The following is an 18,226-nucleotide window of genomic DNA, read 5'->3' on the forward strand; positions in this document are numbered from 1 at the left end:
TAAGTCAAGAAACTTCTCTAGTAAGTTTAAATAATTAAGAAAGAATTTTTGGTTGTTTTATTAGCTTGATTAGCTACAGTAAAATCACTACATGGCAAACAACCTTATTTTATTTATCCTTTGGAACTGACACTCTGCATAGCCAAAGAACAACAAAATTTAAATTCAGGCTAAAACTGAGGCACGGATATTTGAGGTAAGGAAAAGGTATTTACTATTTCTGAGCAGTGATCTATAAAGTGGAAGCTTCTATATCTCTATAGTAAAACAATATACTCCTTCCTGTCTTAGATATGTGTAAGTCTTAATAACAAAACGCAAAACTACAGAACAAAGGAAATAAAAAGATGAAAACAAAGTTGTCTTAAAAAAAGAGAAAATCAAGTAGACTTTAAAAATGCACAAATTGAGATATTCTACTTAAGAACATAACCAAGAAATGAAAGATTAGTTTCCCATTTGCTTGCAAAAGAACTAAGGGAAATTAACAAATACTAAATCAGCAAAGTCTGTATTCTTCTATGACTCAAAGGAGAAAGAACTGGAAAAGTGCTATTTACATTAAGTCCTATTGTCATTCCAACAGAAGAGGGGGATGATTTTTTGCCACTACCTGACAAAAGATGTCTTCTAAAAATAGTATAATTTTGTACTGTGAAAGAAAAAAGTTATTAGGATTTAATTGCTGATGAGAGTACCATAAATAGCCTAATCTCTACATAGTAAGTCAACATGTCATAAAGCTTAGCTAACTGATAACCATTATTTTTTCTGTAAGCAATGCTAAGTTGCTTTTCTATTAAGTGGATTTCTCAACTTAAAGAATTTAATTTTACAAGGTATTCTCATAGAATTCTTTAGGGCTAGCATTTAGTACACTCTGTTGAAAATGATTAATTTTCATGACAATATTAGAAAATATTCACTGCAATCTTTAAAGCACTTTCTTATATATTATCTTCCCTGAGGTAGAAATGGTAGGTTTTAGAGTACAGATGAGGAAACTAAGATTTAAATAATCATGTGACATGCTCTCCTCATACAGTACAGATTCTAAATCTGCTAATGCCTACTGAGTCCAGAGGTTGGTTAATAATGCCAGGGTGACCAGCTAAGATCAGATAGCTCAGAACCATTTTGTTTTTATTTTAGGAAATTTTAATAGCATTTACAAATTCGTCAACCAAAACACCAAAACCCTCTCTTTCCTATCAAATTGAAGAATATACTTAGAAAACATTCCAGTTAGAATGACTAAACAGTGACCTGAGAAAATAAACACATGTCCCTAAAAAGACAAACTTACTACCAACTAAAATACCTTGATACAGAATATAATACAGTCAATGCACAAAGACAAAGTCAGGGCAAAACTATAACTTTATTTCACTGAACAGTTTTTAGTTCATCATGAACTCAACTTACTTTCTGTTTTCCTGCTGTTATCAATTTATTTTCCAATTCTTCCAGCATACTATGCTCAATTCTGAAGTCACTTCTTGGTTGTAGAAATGACTGTGTTTATCTTTTCTATGATAATAACTCTTTAGGAAAAGAAACAAATGGTATAAATATGATTTAAATATATTTTAACTGTTTACAATATGAAGACACTCAAAATAGATTAATTCATTTAAAAAGAAGTAATTACTTAGATTAATAAGGTTAAGGAATCAAAATAGTAGGTAGGAATAAGTTCAACCAATATCAACTGTAATTTGAACTATTACTTAATTTATAACATGGATATATGAATTCCCTTTGAAAATACACCAGACCACTTGTTTATAGTTTCCAATTCATGGGGTCTGAAAATGGCAGTCACTGTTGATCACTGTTTTTAGCAATAGATACCTTTAACTTTGTAACTTTAGCCAAGTCATTAACCTCATTTGACGTGACTCATAGCTAACAGGATTAATAACAGTGCTGTACTACCTAATAGGGCTATAATTAACATCAAATGAGATAAAGTATTCGAGGGATCTTTCTACAATATATAAATATGTACTATGGAAATTCAAGTGCAGATATTAATTCTAAAACTTCAAGAGGTAAACAAGCTACAAAGACAGGAAATTGAGTATACTTCAGGGATAATGTCTTCATTTATTTCAAAGCTTCTTTCATCTTATTATTGCTCTTTGGACTTAGTCCATCTACCAGTAAGAAGTTGTAATTGCTAGTTTGAGCCCTTGGATAAAACAAAAGATAAATTATTAAGAATTTTTTTTTAGTTGGGCAAAGAAATTAACTGTGTTAATGTTAGTTTCCTTTCTCTCACAAGGTGGAAATTAATATGAATATTTCTTCCTTAATCCTGGATTTAATGAGTGCTGGAGTATCTCTGGCCATTGACTTAATTTCACACAATCTGAGGGGCAACTATCAGTGTTTTTCACCTTGCCACACAGAGAAAAATTTAATATTTATGAGGCACAACAGGGAAATAGATGAGAAAGCCTCAGGCCCTAAAGAGAGAGGGGATTATATCTTAGCATGTATGATTAGGAGGTTTGTGATGTTTGTAAGAGGAGGCAAGAAATAGAACAGAGACGTTGAATAGACTCATTCTACATGAATTTCTAACACATTAAGGGTTACTACTGAAGTCCTGTGTGTTAAGAACTGGGAATCCCATGAAGGCTCTAGATAGGGAGCAAGGATAATATTATGATCAAATAGAAATGTCTGCCAAGGACACAGGATACAATATGACAGTTACATGTTGTTATTGCCAGACTAGAAATACTAACATGTAAAGACATTCAAAATATACTAAAAGAAACAAATTGCTAAATATATGAAAAGATGTCCAAACTCAAATTAGGAGAAATGCAATTAAAACTGTAACATAGTAACACTGCATTTCTATCAGATTATCCCCAAATCACAAGTTTAAATAACATATTCCACTGGCTAAAACTGTGGGGAGATACCTCTTCTCATACATTGTTGGTGAAATTATAAATTGCCTATGGATGGCAATTCAGCAATATTTATCACATCACAAATTCATATGCCTTTGACCCAGTATTTTCTCCTAAAGATACACACATGTATCTTTCTCCTGAAGATACACACATGTGCAAAACAATGTGGACCTATAAGGATTAATTAATTGCAGCATTTTTCATTATAATACAACTTACACATCCACAAGTTTAGAACAGGCTAAATAAGTCATGTTACACTCAAATACCAGACTAATAATGCAGCAGAAGTATATTCCACATACTGAACAGGAAACATCTCCAAGAAGACACTCTTTTATTACAAAGTTTTTATGAAAATGTCAAACATGCCCACAGCCAGAGAATGATAAATTGACCCCTCATCTACCCTCATGCTGTGCCTTTCATATTGCTCTGATTCAACAATTTTACCTCTCCTTTAATCTATCCTTTCTTCCTTTGCTTAAGTATTTAAAGTAAATCCTCCACCCTGTGCAGTTTTTCTCTAACATACTACCATGTGCATCTCTGGAGATTAAGGATATTTGATGTATATAACTACCATGCCATTGCAGAACCTGACAAAATCAACAATGCCTTTGTATCTAAGATATACTCTGAAGTTAAAAACAATAAAACCAACAATAAAACCAGCAACAATAAAAACCAAGATGTAAATCAGTATGTACCATATGCTACCATTTACATAAAAAGGACAAATGTGAATATATATTTCCATTTCCTAATGAACACATAAAATAAGTGGAAGAATATACAAAAAACTAGTACTACTGGTTATTTGAGGGAAGAGGAACTAGATTGCTGCAATTAAGGGTAAAACTGAGCTGTCTACTGAGTACCCTTTGATATTGTTTAGATTTTTGAACTACGTGAATGTATTACCTACTCTAAAAACAGAATGATGGGGCTGGGGTTGTGGCTCAGTGGAAGAGCACTTGCCTAGCATGTGTGAGGCACTGGTTTCCATGCTCAGCACCACATAAAAATTAATGAATAAAATAAAGGTCCATCGACAACCAAAAAAAATTTTTTTTAAATAACAATGATACAACAAATTGTTTTTCCCTTATTATTCAATAAGAATTGAACAGAAACACATCAAATTGCTGTGTTTATGGACCTTAACCATTTAGTGGACATTATGCCATCTAGAAAGAAATATAAACCAGAACACTTAACAAGAATCCAATCTACCTAGAGTAATGCATTTTAGAAAAAATACAAATAAGTAAATAGTATTTTACTGAATTCTGGGTATTAAAGAGATAGTATTTATAAGTTTCAAATATATTATTATTATATTATTATTAACCAACGTGAACACATAGTATTTGAACAACATTTCCCCATTATCTGTCCCCCTAACCTTCACATACCATCCCTCTAGTATCTACCCTTCTGGTCTGTTTTTATGAGTTCAACTTTTTTAGATTCCACATATAAATGAGATCAAGCCATGTATGTCTTTCAGAATTTGACTTGTTTTATTCAGTATAACATGTTAAGGGAACAGATATTAAGTAGTCACACTCCATACACACGCATGTGCACAGTAAATATCTGAGGTGATGAATATGTTATTTAGCTTGATGGCAATAATAATTTCACAATGTATACATATATCAAAACATCAGGGCTGAGATAGTGGCTCAGTGGTGGAGTGCTTGCCTAGCACCTGTGACAATCCTCAGAACCACATACAAAACTAAGTAAAATAAAGCTGCAGCTAAAAAAATTCACTTTAAAAAAATCATGTTGTATACCTCAAACATACTATTTTTATTTGTCAATTATACTTCAATAAAGCTGGGGGGGAAAGACAAGTATTATATAAATGTAGTAAGAATTAATCTCCAAAAGCTACATATGGTATAACTTTTTAAAATTCAAATAGTATAGTTTTTCTTTGGCAGAATTTCTAAGAGAACTGTCATTAATTCTGTTCCAGAGACTATTCCTTACAATAGTAAGGAATTCTCAAGTCTTTGGCAATTGATAGTGTTTAAATTCAAAGCAGCATGTTTATAAAAAACTATAGAGCAGAGTGGGGCACTTTGAGTTCTAATTATTACCATTCCTCATGATATTACATCATGATGCTGTAGACAACGATGAACATTCAATAAATATCACTGCTTAAGGACTAAATACATATACTATACACTAACATTTTAAAATAAACAGAAACTTCTCAATTTCATCATAATGTATAGAACAGATCAGAAAGGAGTAGAGATCAATGTTATTTTAAAAAAAGGGTAACTCAAGGGTACAGATTTTTCATGAAAACTAGTCACTGCTTTTCCTCAATGAGATCACACTGACACACTCCAACAGGCTTTACTGAAGAACAGCACTGGTTAGTAAAAAAATGCAATGGCTTCAGAGTGGCTGAAGCCCACCCATAAGAGTCCCTAAATCAATCATTTACTAACTAACCCATGGGAAGATATTATTCCCTATAATCGTCCTCTGCAAAGTAGGAAGAATAGCAATTTAAATACATGTTTATTTATAAAGCATTTTTCACACATATATATTTCAACCCCACAAATTATTCACTTACCCAAAAATACTTACTGAATGTTACCTACAGTTGTAAAAATGAAAATGTACTCAGTTTATCTGATATACAAATCTAAAGAAACAACTGTTTTGTTTTCCTTAAAATACAAATTCAAAATGGTAAAAGAATAAAATAAAATTGAAACAATTTCACTTACAATTTTATATTAAATACTGTATTACCATTTGTCCTTTCATATCTCCCACCTTTCTTTGTTATGGTTGACAGGCTAGTGACTATAATTTTCTAATAGTATAGGATTTGGTAGGGTGAATACTGTTTATTATAAATTGACTAGTAATGTTATTTGAACAAAACATACTTACTGGTTTTTTAATTTTTCTGCTGTGCGTATGAATTCTGCTTTCTTAGTTCGACTAACTTTCTGCTTCCAGTTTTGAAGTTGAAAAGGACGAATTCCACCTGAAGTACTAAAACAGCCATCATTCTGCATAAAGAATAACAAGAAGGTATTATCCATAATAAAAGTGGTAAGAAATAATGAGAAATTTTTTTTCAGATGGTAAAACATCAATACTGGAGTTTATTGAGTGTCATTTTTAAGGTAAATCTAATTTTTTCAAAAATACATTTTGTGTAAGAAGGAATTTCTATCTTAAAATGCTAAATTAATAATATATAATAATAATAATAAATAATCCAGAGATTATTTACAAAAAAGATCTAGGTCATTCACCAGTCATTTGTCACCTATAGATTGAACACTATCTACAATGTGACAGGTGCAGAATAAGACACTAGGGAAACAATAATGATCCATCCTAGTATGGCCCCTCTTTAAAACCTATGGTGAGGAAACAGATTTAAAAAGAAAATACAAAACAAACAATAAAAACAAATAAAAATGCACCAACTGTCATAAGTGCTATTAAGGAACTAATGCTAACATGGAGAAAATGGGATCAGGCTTGCTTTTCAGTTTGAATAGACTCAGGGGTTCTATTTGAGGGGGTGACATTTAAGAAAGAATAGTGTCAGCCAAGCCAGAAGCAGCACAGAATGGTGTGCTAGGTCTACAGATTAGCTGCACAAACTAGAAAGAGCAGGAAAGACTGACTAGTTCAAGCAGAGAAAAGGTAATGTGGCATGAGATTAGTAAAGGTGGGGGGCTTGGTAGGATGAGAATTGACAGGTAGGTACATGCCAGATACACACATGGTTTAGATCACTGAGTGTATTTTATGCAGGGTTTTGAGTAAGGAAATGCTGTGGTAAATTTAATTCTTTAAGAAAAATTTTCTAGCTGTTCTGGGGGAATTAACTGGTGGGAAGTGTGGGGGTGGGTGAGGCATGACTTGAAGCAGGAAGATCAGTGGAGTAGCTGGTACAGCAAAACAGGCATGGAATGAGTGTCCAGGACTGCTCAGGTGATAGAAATTACAGTAAGTAAGAACCTTGGATTTATTTTGAAGGTATAACCAAAAGGAATTGTTGAACAATGGGATGTGAGAGATGAAGAAAAAGGGAAATTCAGGCTCTATATTTCTAGGAGCAAGAACAAAGTAAAGAGTTTAGGAAATTTTTAAAAAGTTGAGATATAATTCACATTCCATAAAATATTATCTGTTTAAGATGTACAATTTGGTGGTTTTTAGTATATTCACAAAGCTGTGCAACCATCATCACTACGTGGTTCTGAGATATTTTCGTCATGCCAAAAAGAAGTCTTGTACCCATTAGCAGTCACTCCCCATCCCCACTTCTCCCAACTCCAGGCAACTATGAAACTATTTTCCAACTATGAATGTACCTATTCTGGCTAAATGGACTCATACAACATGTAGCCTTTTCTGTCTGGCTCCTTTCACTTAGCACAATGTTTTCAAGATTCATCCAGCTGTACCATGAATCTGTATTCCATTCCTTTTTGTGGCTGAATAGTGATGCTTTATATGGATCCACCACATTTTATTTACCTACTCATTGGACATCAGCTGATGGACAACTGGGTTGTTTCTACTATTTGACCCAGACAAATAATGTCACCATGAACATCTGCATGTGAATTTTAGCTTGACTATTTTTATGGTACTGGGGATTGATCTCAGGGTCTCACATATGCTAGGCAAGCACTCTACCACTGAGCTACATAACCAGCCCTAATGTTTTCAATTCTCTTGGGTAAATATCTAGCAGAATTTCTGGGTCATAAGGTAGCTTTATTTTTTACTTTCCCACTTAAAAAAATTGGGTTGCCCTTTTGTTGAGTTGGAAGCATTCTTTATATATTCAGAAGATAAGTATCTTATTAAACAATTGGCAGTTAGTTCCCTGGTTCTCTGAGTTGTCTTTTCATGTCCTTAGTAATGCCTCTGATGCACAAAAGTTGTTAGTTTTTTGAGGAAACTGCCGAACTGTTTTCCACAATGGCTCCACCTTTTCCATTCCCACTAACACTGCATAAGGGTTCCAATTTCTCACCAACTCTTGCTATTATCTGTTTTATTCTAGCCATTTTAATGCCTGTGAAAGGGCATTTCACAGTGATTAATCTTTGACTAGTTCCTAATGACTAATGATGCTGCACATCTTTTCATGAGCTTATACATCACTACTCTTGAGGAATGTCTACCTACTTAAATCTTTTCTCATTCTTGTTTTGGAAGAAAATAACTTTTACTAACTCATAAGCAATAATATCATGAATGGTTTGGGTCACACAAACATTTGTCCAGCCCCCAATTCTATACCATCTCAATGAACTTCTATACATTTGGAACTTCCTCTTCCATTGCCATACTGAATATATTTTCACTACCAGTTACATTTTTATGCTGAAGTAATTTGGTCATCAGAGCTGATCTTCTATTTCTTCAACTTGAATTTCTTAATTAGATTAGACTATTACAAGTCTGCACTGTCTCAGTACCTCACTGAAATCATTACAATGGCTTCACATTACTCTGGTTCTAGGCATACTCCCAAAACTATTGTATCTCAAAAGCAAGGGCCACCAAATTGCTGCTGCTGTGCTGGCTCAGGTCCCTGAGACTCCTGGTAAGTGAGGTCAGGCTTGAGGGCGCAGCATTACTTCTTCCACTATAGTTTTAAAAATGGTATGACCCTGTGTGTGCTGGACAGCAGTGTACACAGCCTCACTAGCTGCAGTACCCAGATGGCATCAGACTTTGCTGGGAGGTGCAGATGCGGGTAAGTCAATTGCAAATGGTTCAGTTGCTGCTGGTGGCTAAGTTTCTGGTGCTGCCCAGGGAGCAGCTCTCATCTGACATGCCCCCTGGCTGAAGGACCACATGGGAAGTGTGACTTTGGCTTCCAGGCAGCATTATAAATGCAAGTGAATTGGAGTCTAGAAAAACAAAGAATATGGTGGCTTCTGCCTTTTCTCATTTTAAAAATTGGGCTACATACCATTTTATTGTTGAATTCTAAGAGTTATTTATGTATGTTCATTTTTATGGGAAGGCATTGTTTTAGACTGAACTCCTTCACTAAGTCCCCAAAGACCAGACCAAACCAAAATGGAATCACTCATGCTAAGTGCTACATAATCAAACTGAAACTCTAAGGAAGCCAATAGATCCCCAAACAGATCAACTTTTCCTAACAGGACATTCACAACAACCAATCAGAAAGGCTTTATCAGTCTTTCCTCCCTCACTCCCCATGTACACATTTATTTGCTACTGAAAATTAAAATAGCACATCAAAATTTCCTTTTATTCCAACTCAAATTTTTGAAAACCAGAAAATCAAATTATCTACTCTAATTATTACAGTCTAATCAAACTATCCAATATTCTCTTTACATCTCTTCCAGTTCCTGAGTTTTATTTCATGGATTTCAGGCTTATAAAATCCACAGGAAGACTTGAGACCTATGGGTACTTCTTTAGGTCAAACAGAAAAGTAAAACTAAAGTATATTAAAATCATTTATGTACATTTTAACTGCACAGATTCCTTATAAATTACTGACACTAAGGCATGAAGAGATCCCCAACACCAGAAAAAAAATAGATGCAAAAGAATAAAGACATCACAGAACTCATACATAGGCTATTCAAAATCACTGGTACTCAGTCTAAGTGTAGAAAAGCATGCCTAAAGTTATCATCATGAGGAACAAGATATAATTTATGCCTATATTGACTCTGTGTCATAATCATACCCTATTCCAGCATTCTCAGAAGGATCCCATCCATGATATACCTAATAACTGCAGGTACATTTGAATGGTACACTTTGTGATTCACTCTGAACTCCCGTAAGATTGTTGTCTCTTTGTTGTTCTCTTTCAGGCTGGGAAAATCTTACACTGAGGAGATATCTCCATTTTGCCACATGTTCAGATAACAATGTCCGAACTCCTTGCTACCTGTAGGGAAAGCCACTTGTGACCTCCTGTAAGACTCTCTCCTTCTTCCTGTGGTTGTGGTGGACCTTCTGGGCAGAGGGGAAAGGCATTTAGAATGCAGGGTAGTATTTCTATTTTTCTGCATTTGGTGAGAGTTGCTTTGTGGCATAACATATGGTCTATTTTAGAGAAGGATTCATGTGTTGGTGTATGATTCCCTTAAGCAGTATGAAATGTCCTTCTTTATCTGGGGAAGGGTATTTAGCACAAGGATTCAGTGTCAAGTTATGAAGTTGCTTATTAGCATTTCTGAGCTGAATGGACGAGATTCTACTGAATCTTTAGGGAATTTTTCTTCATTTTCAGACATTGGAAAAGACTCCTGGGTCACGATTGGGTTAATTTTTTGCAATGGGTCCATTGGTAGGTGAGCTGAATCCTCAAAAAGTTGCTCCAATGTTGTCAAAGTTAGTCACTGATTGCAGGAGGTGGAAGACCAAGCCCTCGGCTTGCTCCACTTCTCATTTTCTCTCTTGTTTAACATGTACCCTTCTTCATTTCCTCTTTAGTTTTAGCTGACTGTAGAAATCACTAATTTTTCCAGGCATGGTGGTAACACTCCTGTAATCCCAGAGTAGCTAGCAATGAGCAGTGAAATGCATGGCAAGGTCACAAGTGTTCTTTAAATTACTTTAGGGTCTTCTTTAAACTACTTTCAAAGTAGATGAGAAAGCAAAGGGTGGTAGTTAATTTGTAGAAAATAAACAGAAGCAAAGAAGTTAATGGGAAAATACATCAAAAGAAAAAGGATTAATGCAACTAACTGTTGACAGGGTCCACTGAGGTTGATATGAAGGTAGTAATTACGGCGAGAGGTATCTCCATTTGTTTGGGAAGGAAGATTCCCAGTAGCGCAGGCACACAAAGGTGACTTCTTGTAACAGTGGTCCACTTTATGCTTTGAATATAGCCCTCACTGCTTTGTCACTGCAACTTATTTTTAAAATGGACAAGTTTCTTTCTCTTCCTCTCTCTCCGCTCCTCTCGTGATTTAACAGTCTTGAGGGAGTCTTGAGGGAGTGAAATAAATAAATCCTCTTTAACTCTCACGAGAAAAGTAAACTGAAGCAACCTGATGTTAAGCGATATAGTTTTCTCTTGTTTTCTAGTTCCTACCTTAAAAGAAAAACAGCAATGGAACACTGTTCTGTGGGAGTTATTTTATTTTATAGAATGAGATACTGCTCCAATTCATGAGTTGTAAATAAATCAATTCAATTTTTAAACTAGTTGTGTAATTTTGTTTTTTAGCATATATTTTAGACATAAAACCTTTATAAACTTGCATGTATTTTCTCACAGTCTCTGATTTGTCTTTTCACTTTCTTTCTCCCCTCCACCCCACCTTTTTGGTACTAGAACTAAACTAAGGGCCATGTGCACGCTAAGCACATGCTCTATCATTGAGTTATACCCCAAGCCTCTTAATTTTCCTGATAATGTCTTTGAGGCACCAATTTTTAAATTTTGATAGAGTACAATTTATCTTACTTGAGCTCAGTTGTTTATATGTCAGGTTTTTGTATAGAAGAAACCACTGCCTATTCAAGGGTCATGAAGACTTATGCCTGTGTTTTCTCCTAAGAGCTTTATATCCCACATGTTGGTCTCTATTTTCATATATGGTGTGAAGTAGGAGCTCAATTTATGTATGCAGATATCCAATTGTCCCAATATCATTTGTTGAAAAGACTATTCTTTTCTTACTGAATTGTCTTATTGAAAATCACTTTTTATGCCCACAATGTAGGTTTATTTCTTGACTCTCACTGATCTATATATCTGTGCCAATATACATTGGTTACTGTACCTTTGAAATAAGTTTAGAAATTACAAAGTGTGTGCCCTCCAACTGTGTTCTTTGTTCCAAGCTGTTTTTATTATTTTGGGTACCCTGCATTTTCCATATGAAATTTAGGATCAGCTTGTAAATTTTTGTCCAAAAAAAGGGCAGCTGAATTGGATTCTCAGTTAAGAATATCATTCTTAACAGAATTAAGTCTTTAAATTCATAAACATGAAATATCCCTTTGCATAGGTTTTCTTGAATTTATTTTAAAAATGTTTAAAGTTTGAGTTTTGCACCCCTTTTACTAAATTAATTTGTGTATTTTACTCTGTGATATTATTGCATTTTTCAGTCATTCCCTTGCTTCCTGTCTCACATGTGACTGTTCTCTCCCTCTCACATATGCTGTCATGATGCCATACACCACATTGTGACACAGGGTGGGGGGCCCTAATGAGAGGCTGAACATATGGAGTCCACTTATCTTGAACTTTCAGCCTCCAAAATAGAGAATTAAATAAAAATCTTTTATCCAGTAAGTACCCATAGGGCTGGAGTTATGGCTCAGTGGTAGAGCACTTGCCTAGTAGGTGTGAGGCACTGGGTTCCATTCTCAGCACCACATATAAGTAAATGAATAAATAAAGATCTATCAACATCTAAAAAAAATATTTAAAAAAATAAGTACCCAGCTTCAGGCATTTTGTTACAGAAACAGAAAACAGACTAATACAATGCCCCTGGTTTTTGATGTGCTAATCTTATTGAGAATTCATTCTTGTATGTAATGAATTGCTTCTTGGAGCTTTCAAGATTTTTATTTTATCTATACTGTTTGACAGCTTCATTATGACATATCCAGGTATGGACTCTTTGAGTTTATCCTACTTGTAGTTGATGAGTTCCAACAATGTGTAGGTTAACGTTTTTCACCAAATCTGGGGAGTTTTCTGACATCACTCAAATATCCATTTCTTTGTGTACATTTTGCTTCTGTTTCTGAAATTCTCATTATTAATATTAGTGTGCTTACTGGTGTCCCACATCTCTGAGTCTTTATTTTTCTTAATTTTTTTTTTTTTTTCTGTTCTTCAGTCTGGATAATCTGAATGACCTACCTTCAAGTTTGCTGATTCTTTTATCTGCCAGCTAAACCTGGTATTAAGCCTCTCTAGTCAAGTTTTCATTCGAGTTCTTGTACTTTTAACCCCAAGATTTCTTTTCTTTTCTTTTTTTGTGGTGCTGGGGATTTGAACCCAGGGCCTTGTGCTTGCGAGGCAAGCACTCTACAAACTGAGCTATATCCCCAGCCCCTAACCCCAAGATTTCTATATGATTCTTTTTTGTAATCTTTATCTCTTTATAGATATTTTCTTTTTGGTGACAAATCATTCTCATATTTTCTTTTAGTTCCCTTTAGTTCTTTGAATATATTTAAAATAAATGATCTAAGTCAGGCGCAACAGCATACACCTGCAGTCCCAGCTACTCAGGATACTAAGGTGGAAGAATCACTACAGTCATGAGTTTGAGATGAGCCTAGGCAACATCAAAATGCCATCTAAATAAATAAATGAGTAAAAAGGTAAAATGACTAAATATGAAAAAAACAAACAACTGATATGAAGTCTTTGTCTAGTATATCATTTAGTCCTCCACTTTTCTTTTTTCCCCTGTGTGTGAACCATACTTTCTTGTTTCTTTGCATGTCTCATATTTTTATTGTTGTTAAAAACTGGACATTTAAAATAATAAAATGTGGCAACTCTGAAAATAAGATTGTTAGGATTTATTTTGTTGCTGTTTGTTTACTCATTATTCTGAACTGTATATATTCTTTGTTGGGTGCAGCACTGAAATCTCTGGTTGGTTAGTGAGTTGTCAGTTAATAATTGGTCATAAATTTCCTGAGATGCTTTTAACCAATAAGTCTTAGCCTTTGCTATCTTTGGGTGAGAGGGTCTGCATACATTCTGGGGCACACCTTCAACTCAGGCAGGAAGTTTACAACTCTACCTCAGACTTTTCTTTCTGTCTGCACCAAGCTTTAAGGTTAGTCAAAGATGAGGACACAGGACTTTCTCAGGTCTATCCTGATGTTTCTTTGCTGCTACAACAAATTTATCACAAATTCTTCTACCACAAACTTTCTGACTTAAACATTACAAATTTATTCTCTTCCAGTTGTAGAAGTCAAGTCTAAAATCATGATGTGAAACTAGAGGACATTATGCTAAGTGACATAAACTAGACAGAAATAAAAATGCCTCATGATCTTACTTACATGTAGATCTAAAAAAGAGTTGATCTCATAGAAGTAAAGAGCAGAATAGTTGTTACCAGAGATTGGAGGGAACAGGGAAGACGGGCATGAGGAGTAGTTGGTCATAGGGTACAAAGTCAAGACGGAAATGAGAAGTAAGTTTTGAGACCTATTGCACAATAAAAATGTATACTTCAAAATAACTATTAAGAATGCATTTTCAGGGCTGGGGTTGTAGCTCAGTGGTAGAGTGCTTGCCTAGCACGTGTGAGGCACTGGGTTTGATCCTCAGCACCACATAAAAAATAAGTAAAATAAAGTTGTCCATCTATAACTAAAAATAAATGAATAAATAAAACATGAAAAAGAATGCATTTTCAGGGCTGGGGAGATAGCTCAGCTGGTAGAGTGCTTGCCTTGCAAACAAGGCCGTGAGTTCAATCCCCAGTACCGCAAAAAAAAAAAAAAAAAAAAAAAAAAAAGAATGCATTTTCAAATGTATCACCACAAAAAATGAAAAGTGAGGTGATATGTCAATGAGCCTGATTTAATCATTCCAGATTGTATACATATATCAAAACATCACAATGTATATCATGAGGGTACATCATGATTTATTCACTAAAAATAATCTTAATAAAAGATAAGTAAAATCAAGGTATGGGTAGGGCTATATTTCTTCTGGAGGCTTCAGGGGAGGAACTATTTCCTTACCTTATTCTTAGCTTCTAGGGTCCACCTTTACTCCTTGGTTCATGGCCCCTTCCTCAAGTCACTCTATCCCCTTGCTTCTGTTATCACATCTACTACTGACTGACTCCCCTGCCTCCTTTGTGATCATAATGGGTCCCATCAGAAGGTCCATGAAAATGTCCCCATTTTAAGATATTAATTAAATCAGCAGAGATGCTTATGATGTATGCCCTGGGGAACTATTCAGTCTACTACACCTGAGCACATATACAGCCCAATCCATGTGCATGACCTTTGAGAGAAAATCCATTTTGAATGACCATTTAAAGTTAAAGAAGGAATGTAGTTATTATTGAAGGGCTACTTGAGGCAGTCAAAGGGCTTAAAATTCAGTTCATTAGGGAAAAGTTCACTAGAAATAAAACAGAAGACACAGCCCTATTGTGGTACAAAACCAGCAGCATCAGTTAGAGACAATTAAAAAAAACTCATAATTCAAAACTAAAATGATCAGGTGAACAGTTTACAGGAATAAGAGGGCAATGGCACTTGAGAGGAGAATAAAAAGATCTGTGGCCTTTAGTCTTGAAAGGCAGTGTGGCTGAATCATATACAAACATCAAAAAGCATAGAGAGGGTACATTAAATGTATGACATTTACACCCTAAGGAGATTATAAAATAAAATACAATATAAAATAGTTCTAGAACTTTAAAGATAATTATTCCAGACTAATTTAAGGGAATTGTTATGGACTGAATTGTTTCCTCCCCAAATTCAAAGCTCCAAAGTGACTGCATTTGGAGATAGGGCCTTTCCAGAGATATTTAGTTGAATGAGGTGATAAGGGTGAGCTCTAATCCAATAGGATTGGTATCCTTTTAAGAGGAAAGACACCAGATCTGTCTCTCTCTCTCTCTCTCTCTCTCCCCCCCCTCCTTTCTTCCCTTCCTCTGCAGGCACACACAGGAAAGGTCCCATGAGGACACTGCAGGAAGATAGTTGTCTACAGGTGAGGACAAGAGGTCTCACCAGAAACCAACCCTAACACACCTTGTTCTTGGACTTTCAGCTTCTAGAACTGTGAGAAAATTAATTTCTGTTGTTTTAGTCACTCAACCTGTAATACGCTGTTAAGGAAACCCTAGGTTTCAGATATTTTTTTGATACTTCGAATATCATGAGATTATCAGAAAGATCATCTCTTCTCAAGAAATATTAGTAGGTTTCAGTGTTAAGGAGCAGGAATATTCATTCATGATAAATATTCAGGTTTGGAATTAGATTGTAGAATTTTTATTTAGAAATATGTGTGCGTGTGACATATTGGGGGAATTCAAAGATACATCACACATTAAACTCCTCAAAAATATCACAACAGTACAGCAGTAATTCTAACTTTTTTTAGAACCAAACACCTGAGGATTTCTACTTCATTCCTGCTGTGATTCTCAGTTATGAGGCTCTGTCTTCCCTAATAAAGTGGGGGAAAGGTATATAAAGCAAGTTTTTTCAACTTTAGTACTACTACCTGTTGTGGGGGGTGGTCTTCTGGCCTCTACCTATTTCATGTTAGCAGCAACTCAAAACCTCTTCCCTTTTGTCATAACTAAGTCTCCAGAAATTGCTAAATGCCTTCTGAGAACTAATATAATGTTTGAAATAACTCTATAGGTGATTCTGATGAAGTCCTGGGGCAAACACCACTTCTGAGAATCACTATAGCAGATTCAAGTGCTTTGTCAATAGCAATATTAGGTAGTTTTTAAAAAACTAAATCAGGAGGTAAAACAGGCTATGAGAATTTAGAAAACGAATCACATTGCACTAGTTGAATAGTTTTCATGGAGAAAGCCAGTAATATAGGCAAACTACCAGGATCATACATTTTTTAGTCCATACTTAAAAACATTTGATCTATTTTGTATTTTTATATTTTTTTTCCTGATGCACTTGATCCAGAGTTAGAACAGAATCACAAAGAACATGAAAGAAATTTGTCTGAGGTGGAATTTCCTGAACTGCAAAGGTGAAAAGGCACTGTAATTTCTTTGAGGGTTAAAACTATCAAGCCTGTCCTTAGTTCACAACAGCTTTTTTCAGGTTTGGACTACTCCACAAATATTTAGTAAGTGCCTACTATATCCTTGGCACTACAAAGCGAGCATATTCTAGGTGCTGGGAATACAATAGTGAATAAAGCTTCCAAAAATTTCTGCCTTCATGGAGCTTACATTCTCAAGGAGGCGGGGAAAAGAATGAAAAAATATGTACTATATCATATGGTAATAAGTGCTATGGAGAAAAACAAAACCAGAAAAGGAGGCTGGGTGTGCTGGGTATAAGGGGGATCTAGTTTAGAGGGTAAGGAAAAGTCTCGTTAAGCTGATGGCATCTGACAAAAGGTATGTTGGTCTTCGCTGTGGAGAAAATGGTCCTTAAGCCCATCGTGGGAAACACCTCTGCTCAGATCCTCCCATATTTTATCCCTCTTTGTGTTCCCAGTACCCGTACAATAAAAAAGCTGGCAATGATACTGGGTGCCAAGTCTCCCTCCAACCAAGCTTTATGTCAGCGGCTCCCCAGACATAATGCCCACAGCTCGGTGAGGGGCGGATTATTTATCAGTACCCATTTTTAGAGAAGAAATTGAGCGGCCGAGGCATTTTCCTATGATACGGCTAGAAAGCGGCAAAGCCCGGGGCTTCCACCCTGGTCTTCCTCGACTTCAAAACTACGTGGAGGTGGCTTATCAAAGCTGTTAGACAAACGCATTTACCAACAAAGAGCAACGCCGCCGGGTGTACCAGGCCTCGAGCAAGGGAAGTGCACTCGGCACCTCCCGGGCGGCGCTGCGGAGGACACCTGTTCTGCTGGGGCCAGAGACCCGGTCCGCCCCCAGGGCCCACAGCTCCCCGAGCCCCACGCCCGCCACCAGAGCCGCTCCCAGCGGTCCTCGATTTACCTGTTGCGGCGCGGGCGCCGCTCCCACGCTGGTCCCGGTGGCCGCGCCCGCCCCCGCCACCGCCCCAGCTACCGCGGTGGCCGCCGCAGCCGCCACGACCGTAGTCAGGGCGGCCATGTTTCCTCCCGGAGCGGCTTAGGCCTGGGGGTTCTGGTCTCTGCAGACTTTTCCTACAGCAGCCGCAGGGATGGGCAGAATCAGTGCAGGGCCAAGACGCCCGGCAGGGTCCGGTGCGGGGCGGGACGAGACGCGGGGCGGGGCCCGGTGCAGGGCGGGGCCGACTCCGGGGCGGGGCCGCGGTGCAGGGCGGGGTCGCGGAGGGCGGGGCCTGGGTAAAGGAAGGGACTGTGGAGGAGCCGGGAAGGGGGGCTATCGAGGGTGGGGCCCGAATGCAGGGTGGGGCGGGGCTGGAGGCGTGGCCTCGGATGGAAAGGGCGGGGTGAAGGGCGGGAACGGTGGGGAGGTGGGGCCGGGTGTAGTATACGCTGGGGGAGAGGATCATTCTGTCCACTGGCGGTTTGTGAAGTCTCTTTAGTTGCTGGTATGCTAGTGTGGGCACAACCCCATACCTGCCAAGAAA

General features: G+C 36.8%; 1 protein-coding gene across 1 annotated transcript in view; it reads right to left on the minus strand.

Moving 5' to 3' along the window:
* CCDC112 (coiled-coil domain containing 112) overlaps positions 1-17,910 on the minus strand; it is a 29,375-nt gene extending 11,465 nt beyond the window's left edge. Inside the window, 6 exon segments of the mRNA XM_079143894.1 lie at positions 1,426-1,446; positions 1,449-1,502; positions 1,505-1,531; positions 1,534-1,544; positions 5,868-5,989; positions 17,647-17,910. Of these exon segments, the coding sequence (XP_079000020.1) occupies positions 1,426-1,446; positions 1,449-1,502; positions 1,505-1,531; positions 1,534-1,544; positions 5,868-5,989; positions 17,647-17,763 (352 nt within the window). The 5' untranslated portion in view covers positions 17,764-17,910.
* Between the last annotated feature and the right edge of the window lie 316 nt (positions 17,911-18,226).

This window comes from Sciurus vulgaris (assembly GCF_902686455.1).
Source record: "Sciurus vulgaris genome assembly, chromosome: 6".
NCBI classification, from domain to species: Eukaryota; Metazoa; Chordata; class Mammalia; order Rodentia; family Sciuridae; genus Sciurus; species Sciurus vulgaris.